General features: G+C 43.9%; 1 protein-coding gene across 1 annotated transcript in view; it reads right to left on the reverse strand.

Annotated features, from left to right (window-relative positions):
• Positions 1-10338, reverse strand: part of LOC139054529 (transcriptional repressor NF-X1-like) — a 49226-nt gene extending 38888 nt beyond the window's left edge. Inside the window, exons 1-4 of the mRNA XM_070531629.1 lie at positions 8208-10338; positions 6947-7108; positions 3448-3704; positions 737-872 (exon numbers count right to left, since the gene is read on the reverse strand). Of these exons, the coding sequence (XP_070387730.1) occupies positions 737-872; positions 3448-3704; positions 6947-7108; positions 8208-9522 (1870 nt within the window). The 5' untranslated portion in view covers positions 9523-10338. The remainder of the gene's footprint in view (positions 1-736; positions 873-3447; positions 3705-6946; positions 7109-8207) is intronic.
• Between the last annotated feature and the right edge of the window lie 360 nt (positions 10339-10698).

The raw sequence follows: 10698 nt of genomic DNA on the forward strand, positions 1-10698 counted from the left end.
TTGACCAAGTAGTGGTTTGCTGAGTTTGAGAATTCTTGGGAACAAAGGTCCCATGCCCTAAATATAGCGGGACTGCAAAGCATCTGCTACAGCACGGAAGCAACCAGATGTTTTCAACTCAAGAGGTTTGAGGGTGTCCAAAAAGTAATCACAAGAGGCAATCATTTCATGTACTGGTGACATGTACAGCATGGTCCATGTTTTAAGGGACAACATGAGAGCAGAGCATGTGCGAATTTTTCCTCGGGCAAGTGTACAATCGCCTGATTTTGAAACAGACGACTTGTGGTTGGTGGCAGCGGCACCTTTCTGCAAACCTGTGCAGTGCGTTGACATAGCTTCAGCTGACATTGGCAGATAGGCCAAGCAAAGTGAGAGTCGCACATTAAAGTGCTGCTTTCAATATTGGACCACACTGTACTTGCACATGCTACTCAATCCCAGAAGACAGAAGCATGGTTTGTGTGGGAAAGTAGCTCTAGCAAGCTAGTCATGCCTGGCACGTTACTGATGAAGCGGTTCACGGTGATTGAGCTTCGCAAATGGCCATATACAAGTGCAAGCTAGAGATGACATGCGGTAAAAAGAAATTGACATCTACAATTAGGAATTTCTCTATTAAATGCAACAAACTGGTTCAATCTTAGCGTAATATAAGACAGTTTACTAATATTGTGTGGGAAGCCATAATGGTATGAAAAGATCATATAGCAGCTAAAAATGCAGTTGCACTCACTCTGTTCCACTATGCGGGCACAGGGATCACAGGCACCTGCGTGGCACTGTGCTTGGCAAGTGTGGATTTCACAGTTAAGCAGTCGGCCACAGGGCTCACCACAGCTGACTTCCTGCTCTTGGCTGCACCGCACGTGCTATAGTACATGCATAGAAAGGGCGAACACAAAGAGAAAGAAAACTAATCATGAAGTGGCACACCCATCATCACAGACAACAGCAGAATAATGGCAGCAATTCATGAGAAGAAGCTGAGAAATTGCAGGGCATATTTAAACAATGTAACTAAAAAAAAGTCTCCAATAATCAGTGAAGCCAAAAAAGGCCCCGGAAGTTGTTTTTGGTTGAAATTGCTGCTAAGACTGCACTTTCAGTTACGCTTGCAATAAAGATAAAAAGAGGTATAATAAACAATTGCTTTTCCCACTCATGATACTGGACAATGCAAGGGAAGTGAAGTAACAATATCAATCACCGCAATTGTTTTAAATACATCTGTACTGTATTTATTAAATTAATTTGTTTCTCATGTGAACACAAGACACAGACACACACCTACAAAGGACAAACTATAGCAAGGATGTACCAACAAACCCAACAATATGCTCTGGCGAAGAAGACACACCTCAGCAAATAATTTCCCCAAAATCCTCCTTCACACCTTGCAAGAAAGAACTAATAAAATGCTACAGTGCATGGGTGGTGGAGGCAACAAATTTATTGAAAATCTGGCAAATTCGTGGCCTGGGCCTAGGCCGCCCCCAAGAAGGTCTGGAGATCCTGCCTCCTCATCGCCTCACGGGCTTGCCAGATGGCCCATAGTTGATCTTGGAGGTTTGAGCTGAGTGCAGGAACTTTTTCACATGGACACAGGAGGGACATACACAAGCGCTATCTTTTCTAAATCAAAGATGTAGCACCAACAAGGCCAGAAGTCAATCTTTGTTAAAGTGCCCCTCAATTGGCCCCATAGCAAATTTTGGTTATACACTGGAAGTTGTTACGTGTTCTCTAGGAGACGTTCTGCCAAAAACATTTTTCAAATCAGCTAAATAATAGCCGAGATTTAAATATTTGAGTGTTGCGAACCCATGAATTCAGGAGGCGTGCTTCGCCACAAACATAGACGCTCTCTCCACTTGCACCGTCTAGCCTCCGCAAGCAAAATTTCTTCCTTGCGTTCTCCCATACCGGACCTCGAGGATTGCATGATGCGTACGTCATGAGTCCCGCCTTCATTTTATTTTTCTCCTAGCTTTTTTGCTGCGCGGCACACTTCTGCTGATGACGTTGTGTTCAAGCTGTTGCAATTGTCTCGTTTTGTACAGCACATGATTTTACACACTGTGCATGAGGACACCTGACTAGTGGTATAAGTCTGGCATAAGCCAAGCCAGAGGGCAGAATGGCCATAGCTTAAACAGGCGCCGCGCCAGGCGCCATGTCATGCAAAAGGGAAAGTATATCCCCAAGAGTAACCGACCGACACTCCTGACTGCATCGTGTGCTACACGAATACTGAGGCAGACACAAGCGGATCACAGAGCATGATCCCGCGCTGGACCACGGAAGAAAATGATAGTTTCGGTGTCTAGCAGACAAAACAGACAAAACGGAAGCAGGCAAAACGGAAGTACTTCTCTCTTGCTGCGGTGCGAAGTAAAACAAAAACCTGCAGACATTCGGCTTGTGTGTTTTATTGTTTCTCTAAGCTTTAATTCGTTTATTCTAGCAAAATATTACAGAAATAACAGATGTTGGCCTGAATAATTCTCGAAGTCATGTGTCACCACGAGCGACGTCACAGCGTAAATAGGTGTACGTAGGTGCACTAGCATATGTACATCATCCTCTGACTTGGAGTACGGCGGCGGCAAGGAGAAAGGAAACCGGCGTTCGGTTTGAAATTTCAGATCTTTCCGTGGTGTGTAGTGATGTAATACTTTGCAGACACGATCGCTATCGCGCATTGTATGCTCTGCGCTTGTCAACTCGAAATGGCCAGACCTAGTGAGGGGCTCTTTAATAAAATGCCAATTCACTCTGCAGCACTCACCTTTAAAATGGGTATCTGTAAACTCCTGCTACCCTCACTATTCCTTCTACTAAACAGGTAGGGCTATGTAATTGTTGGGCATCAATTTCCCAATTTTAATGCATCCTAAAGTGAATACTCAAAAAACGTAAATTTGTGTAACGTTGTTTATCAGCTAACTAAACATGAAATTTGTTATCAATTTATTTTACAGCCATTATTGGATATGGGTATCTCAAGACTACTACTAACCTCAGGATTCCTTCTGGATAGACTTGGCCTTGTTGTTTGTTAAACCATGACCAAGTCAGAAGATAACCTCTCCCTTAGTCTCAGGTTATGGTCAATACGGTTTCATTGACTGAAACAATAAACTTCAACATCAACAGCTACTGCTCAGCATCAATTCTACAATTGCAACATGTGCCCTATAGTCAATAGTGATTTCAAAGTTAATTAGCAGAACTTTGTTAATCAGCTAACGGAATTTTGCAATTTGCTGTACAAGTAAAATGCACACCTTCTATCAATCTTTCTGCACAGGTGGAATAGTGCTATCTGCCAAAAGCAATTTCTTAAACATCTGTTGGGAAAAAAAGTGAAAACAGCTGATATATAGGCAGCACATAGCTACTGGAAGAGGAGGAATTCCTTTGAGATCCCCTCGTCTACAGTACCCTGGTGAGTTTTCCACAAGGGCACGGCCTTCGCACAGTAGCACTGCAGGGCGGGCACTGCCCTGGATGGCATTGAAGGTTGCAGCGATGCACGCACATGGAGGATGCGCCCCGTGACCGGCCACACATCTCGCCGCAGCTGTGTGGCACACCATACCGGTTCCACTCTGGCTTCACTCGCTTCCCACAGAAACAGACGTAGCGGTCGGGCACTGCCAGCACAGTGCCCTGGCAGCCCGGACAACGCCACCCACCTTCTGCAATAGCACACCAGATAGCATCGTCTCCACAGTACCAGAAGCACAACAAATGTCCGCCTTTCAAACATCACATAACAGACTCAAAAAGCAGCGGCTGCAAATTTGCAAAACGAACCTGTAATGCCAGTCGTACAGCTTTCCAGGCTTAGTGGCACACTCTCACACCAGTAGAGAATTTCTTTCAGCTGCATTCGTGGGCAAGTAAAAACAACTTTAGGCTATAATAATGTGTTATAGCTGTAATAGAGTTTATGCATGTCTCAAGCATGAACAAATGCATGATTTCGGGCACGTGCCTTAGGTGCAGCCCTCGTGAGCTTGGCAGTTATTCTAGTCATGATATTCTAAAATTCCCACAATGTATTTCTATTTTTATTTTTTCACTTTTTGAACTAGTGCTTCCGTTTTTTTTTTTTCTCTACTTAGCAAACAGAAATGACATAGATTCACCAAGATGTCACAACCTCCAGATCCACAAAGATCACTTGAGATTGCAAATGAGGCATCATCGGTCATTTTTTCCCCTAATGTTGTGTCCTGGCCTGGCAAAACTTGTCACTCAACAAGCAAATAGGTCACATTGGTAAGACCAATTCGCTTGCTTCCTCTGAAATAAAATACATCAGCTTAGCTTTATCATGTGTTTCCGTTTAGTGTATTTTCAAAGGGTCCTTGCAACACTGTTTTAGCATGGTAAATAAACATAGAAACAAAGCTCTCACAAACCACCCTGTGAAATATTGTTCCTGAACAGAGAGTTAACAATTTTGCTCAAAAGATTGCCCTACTTTTTCCTTCAACGTCTCAACTCTGTCCTTACCATGCCCATAGAGCATGGGTCATATATGTTCCATATGCACTGCAAAAAAAATTAGAACTATTGGTGTTCCTATGGACTTGCTATGCCATCTAGTTTATTGTTGGAGAACTAAAGTTTAGTTTCCTGAGTAGTTCCCCCCCTCCCACTAAGTGGTGGCCAGATGTAACAACAGTACAAAGAGCGCAGTTCATATCATTTGATCATGAAGATGGCAAATGCTTCTGTAGCTGGACCTCTGTGCCACCGATGTCATTCTTGCAAATCTGTTGCATCTTTAAGTGATTGTTTGGATGCATCTAGCAACACTGACTGAGGATGAATGGAGCTCATCTGATGTTAGCTCAGATTACAGAGATAACCCTGAGAACCACTACGTAGCTTCCAAGCGGCCAAAAACATATTTCTTTTTTAATCTCTCGTTTGTTAACTTCCATGTGTTACTGACCACAGATGTGACAACATTTTGTATATTTCCGATTTTTACCTTTCTTCCTTATTTTTATGTTATCAACGCAACTTTGCTAATTTTTTATCCATTTTTCAATACAATTTGTTCTTCACGAACAAATTACATATTATGCCCTAAGATTTGTTTTTAGAATTAAAAATTTAAGGAAGTACAATTAGTTAGCTTTCGATAGATTATAGCACCACACTGCAACCATGATAATATTAAATTAAAAAATCCAAATTACCAAATCCTTCAAAGTGTGTCAAATCTTCCTATGGTAATGAAGGAGTTGAAGGGGCTCTGCAACACTCCTTGAGCATGGTAAATAAATCATACTAGACACGAGAGAATGCGTCTGTGAACAAATTAGCCAAATATTACTGGATGCCATGCAGTGAGGAACACACAATCGACCATACTTTCCTATGGCTCCATCAAACCCCGCCATCTAGACTGCACACGATGATGCCATGGTGCCCTCATACGACTACTGGCTAGATGTGTGAAAATGTCACAAGAAATATCAACTTTATCAATGACCACAGAAGTGTCTGCCATGGTAACAATGCTTATGATACTTCCCACATAAAAAAAGAATGGAATACCACTGGGTTCAAAGTGTCTACACAAAAATTCAGTTTTGTACTTGCAGTATTTAGAGTAAGTTGTCTGCTCGAGTTTGGCCACCTCCTACACAGGGCAAGAGCATCACACCGCTGATGTTTCACTGACCGCTATCACAGTGTGCATCTGAGTGTTCCAGTGCATCTTTCGATTTGTGCACAAACAGACTCACTTGAACCCAAGTAGAAGCACAGTGTGAACTTGGGATTTGTCGTTTCCATAGCTGTGGAACTTGTGTGAGACGCGCTTCACTAGCCTCTTGCTGAAAATGAATGCGAAACAGTGACATCGGTGTGCACTTTTTCGCTGCAAAGGCAGCAAGAGTGGTAAAAATGGGCTGCGCTGGTTACTGCAAGGCAAACAGTTTCGACAAGCCTCGTTAGGCGGTAGCCTCCGAGTTTAGTTTAGCGTGTCGTAGGTGCCAAAGTGGAAGTAGTGGCACCTACATGAACATCTACAAACAAATTTAATCTGTGCGCCATTCAGTGGGCGAAGAATCGTGGTCGCCACAGCCTCCTGAAGAAGAAGCGGAAGCACAGCTGAGGGGATGAAAGACTATCTTTGAATGCAGCTAATTCCACTTCTATTGAATGCATTGAAATACTTCTTGGTGCAAAATATTACTAGAATTGTGTCCGTCCGAGGTACAAGATTGATTAAAAAGTGGTTCAATATTCTAATCATATTTAATGTTTCAATCATCAGGGTTTTTAATGTATCAGAGCCGTTACGCATCTAAAAGCACAACTATTGGTCGAATTTCCTTTTAGAAGCTGGCAAAGCAGCAATTCTGACATGCTGAAAAGCAGATCTTATGTTTGATAAAATGTTGCTGCCACATGACAGTGTCAAAAAATATCCTCCAAGATTGAGCGATTCGATGGGCCAACCTTGGAGAGCCCTGCCAACACCAGAGCTTAATGCAATGATTGGCCCTGCATTGTAGGCACTGCTCTATGTCTGTACAGTGGAAATTCAAGCAAGGGAAACTATGATAAGGTTGCAGAGAAAGATAAAAGGACTTCAAACAAGGGCTTACTATGAGTAACTAAATGGTAGAGAAGGAAGAGAAGACATAGCAGGGGCAGCATTTAGCTGCTAATAACTCAGTCCATCAAGAAAAGCAGCTGTGCACTGATGAAGACAAGTCCCTTTGTCAAAACAGAAACATCTCTTCTTCAACTACTGTTGGTCTGTTCATATGAGGCACATTTAAAAAAAGCCTCATTGGAATGGATTTATGAGATAATGCTAATACCCGACACATTTAACACCTCTTGATATCACTACGGGATGTAGCAAGATAACAAAAAAGAAAGAAAAACGTTTGCACACTTCACTAACCTTTCACGAGGGCAGCAGGTGAAAGTGCCCACTTGCGGGCACAGGAAAGGTGGAAGATGTGGTAGCAACTTGAGCAGCTCCAGATGGCATCGGTGCCCCGAACACGTTCACAGCACACCATGCATTCATACTCGCCAGAAAGAAGCTGATCTGTCAGCCGATCTGTAGGAGTGGAAGTGAACAAACTTGTTTGGCAATGTTGACAATGTCGCTTATGTGCAAGAACAGGTAATGACAAAGCATTATGTACAAATCTGCATGTTAATTCACAACACAACAGCACATCCTGTAACTAAGCAGCTATGGACAAATGGATGATGATTTCCTCAATGGTAAGACATGAATCTCGGTTCATATTATAAACTTCAGTCTATCAGCATGAAGTGATAAATAAGTCAATTAAATGTGTGTTGTAAGAAAATTAGCCCCAAATAAAGTTATTGACTGCAATGCGCCACTTGCCAATGACCCAATGGTCCACTTTCTGTACCTAAGATACTCATCAGTGCTTTGGTCTATCATGTTTCTTATGAATAATCAACATTTCAATTGCTTGTATATGGGGCAAACTTGTGGTCTTCAATGAATTAACTCTGCAAATGGAAACCATCCTCCATGTCACTTATACTTCAGAAAGATATGATGGCAGCCATATATGCTACTGCAAATACAGTGTTCTGAAATTCCATTTGGATGCAAAACAAAGTAGCCACCAAACTCATGTTAACTTGCTGAAAGGACCCTAAAGAGAAATGAATTAAGTTATTATATATTAGTTATGAAATATAATACTAATTATTAAGTTGTACATTAGATTCTTTTATAATAACCAACATCAATGTGAAATCAATAAATATAGAGTTTCGAGAAAAAACTCCAGTATAAATGGACTAAGTGTTTCTCTTTAGTGTCCCTTTGCCCCTTCTTTGCTACGGACAAGCTGGGTCCCTCAACACATTTCTCGCAAAAACGACAAGGATGAGCTGAGCTCGTCACCAGTGCTTTTAATTTTCTAGACATTCTATGGACGAACTGGCTTCATCTAAGTGCTTTGCCATACTTCTGGTAGATGGCTGCACACAATCCGTCAGGCTGCCCAAGCAGCCTCAGAAGTTAAACATCTTGTGAAAAAAAATTTGACTATTTCTTGGCAAGAATTCAGCATAATGGTGTGTCAGGGAAGGGTTTAAGAAACCATCTACTATCAAGTATCTCAAGCAGCTGAACAATACCAACTTGCAGACAACTAATAACATCTCACCTTTCTGTGGTGCATCTTCAGGTCTTGGCATTTGGGGGTAGCTTCTAGATGAGGAGCCCGGTTTATGATTTGGACGCACTAAGTTCACAAAATATTGCTGCCTTGATGAGCTTGGCTGCTGCCTAATATCTGCGTCGTGAATATGAGAACTAGGCAAACCATTATTGTGTCTATGATTGTGAGTACGATTCCTAACCTTGCCACTTTTCTTCTCGCCACTCTGAGTACTTTGTCGGACTTCTCTAACAGCCTCACCAAAATTCTGGTCTGTTCGTGAACGCTCACTATGATGACTGCTTGGCCTGTTTGTCTTGTTCCTGTTGGAACCCCGATCACTTTGCCTTTGTTGGTTACGACCCTTCTGTGGAAGCTCTGCTCCCTCTCCATAGTCTAGGTATCTTTGCTGCCAATGTGCATTTGAGCTGAAATCCCGGCTTCTTCCAGTTTGATAACTGGCCTTTGGGTTTCGATTCCTCACATGAGGCGACTCCCTACTGTCATCAGCTAACTGTCGGCAAGGTCCACCACTATCTTGCTGCTGGAAGGATTTTCGTTCCTTGTGTTCGCCAACTGCTTCTTGCACTTGGCTAGTTTCAAGCGATGTATGTCCCACCTGCGAATCACCCGTGCCTGCACATACTCGGCCGTTGCCTGGTTCACGTGGTTGATGTTGCCTCTGTCTTCTTTTCCGCTCTGTGTCTGTTTTTCCACCTACATTACGCTTTGCGTGTCCTTGTAAATACGCTTCGTCGCGGGTTGACGACCCGGAAGAGGCAACAGCATTAGCAGGGCTCTTCTTGCCACGTTTCCCACCCGTAGATTGAGCATATAGCGCCGATGCATTGTCGGCAACGTTTTCGTCTTGTGCACGAACTCCGTCAGATGCCTCGGAGTACGCTTGCTCTTGAGGCGGGTCATTCTCCCATCCTCGCTCACTACGGTGCGTAGCGTTGGGAACAACACGACCTTTGTTTCGTGGCCTCCGGTCGAATCTGAAGGGTTCACCTTTCCGTCGACTACGATCTTGAGTACTTGGTCGTTGTGACTCGACTGCGTCGCCTGGCGCGGAGGATTTCTGTTCAGGGCGCTCGGAACGTTGCTCGGTGTGAGAGCTGTTTTGGCGGGCGGCGTGGCGTTCACGAGGTCTCTCAGAGTCCCGGTCCCAAGGCGGTGAATCAACGGGCTGGCTGCTGTTTACGTCATAGTAGTAGGTTCCTGCAAACTCGAAGCCACCGTTGTGGCAGCTGTGTCCACGGTAGTCCCCTTCCCATCCACCACACGCTCCGTAAGCTTCGTAAGCGTTGCGATCGCCCATCCTACTGACTCAGGTGTATTTAGCCAAACTCCGCTGACACTGTACCTTACCTTCAGAACGTCAGCCAGTTCAGACAACAGCAGAAAGCGGTCAGCTTGCCTCGATTATTTCCTGCTCAGCAAGTAGGCCTGTAGGTTCTAGCCGTACAGAGCAACTAACAATAAAAATTCACCGACGGCCCGGTACGCTATGATGTTTCCACGAAAAAAAGTAACTGTAGCACTGGACTTGAACACTTCCACGCAGGGCATCAATTCACATGCTCACAGAAGATTTGCAATGAGGATTAAGGGCTTCTGATGAGGATGCCACACCGATGCCCCCTATATAAATAATGTCCGAAACGCTGGCGTGAAAATGCACAACACACCGAACACACTCAAAGACAGCCGAAACTAACTGGCGGTCTTCGACCGCATTGGTTACATACGAAATAACCTTCGTTAAGCAGGGCCTGGCCAAAGAAGGTAACCATTAAACGAATAGAGGATGGACAACGTTGTGTCAGCAAGAGTAGCGGCGCAGGTCGCGCCCCCTTGACTGGTGTTCTTCACCAACGCCTCCTTTAATAAAGGAGGCGTTGTCTTCACGCACGCACAACCGTGCCACGGCAAACAGATGTTGCAAGTTTCGCCTTCTTCCATGTCAATTTCCTGTTTCTGTTTTAGCAAATTCAGAAGCCTAACGAGGGGTATTTGTTCTTAAAGCGCAACACTATCTGTAATTAAATCGCACTCTTTTCGTTTCAAATTAGGTTGACCGTAATTAACGCTTGAGAAAATTTTCAGCACAGATTTACCTTCGCATGCACATCCGCCATACTATACCTCCCGTTTTTCACCTAACTACTGCTCGAGATGCCTTAACGTTGTCAGCGCCGCTTCCGTTGTGTTGTCATGCTGTCGACGCGATATCGCAAGCGCAACACTATCTGTAATTAAATCGCACTCTTTTCGTTTCAAATTAGGTTGACCGTAATTAATGCTTGAGAAAGTTTTCAGCAAAAGCGCTATACTTCACTCACAGATTTACCTTCGCATGCACATCCGCCATACTATTGGCAACTCAAATCAACATTAGGGGGCGCTGCGGAGCCTGACCCGGTCTGGCTACACTGTGCAGTATGGCGGCTTTACGGAGGTCCCCGCGCACGCTTTCCTTGGTGAAAACATTAAG

The sequence above is a fragment of the Dermacentor albipictus genome, chromosome 1 (genome assembly GCF_038994185.2).
Source record: "Dermacentor albipictus isolate Rhodes 1998 colony chromosome 1, USDA_Dalb.pri_finalv2, whole genome shotgun sequence".
Classification (NCBI taxonomy): Eukaryota; Metazoa; Arthropoda; class Arachnida; order Ixodida; family Ixodidae; genus Dermacentor; species Dermacentor albipictus.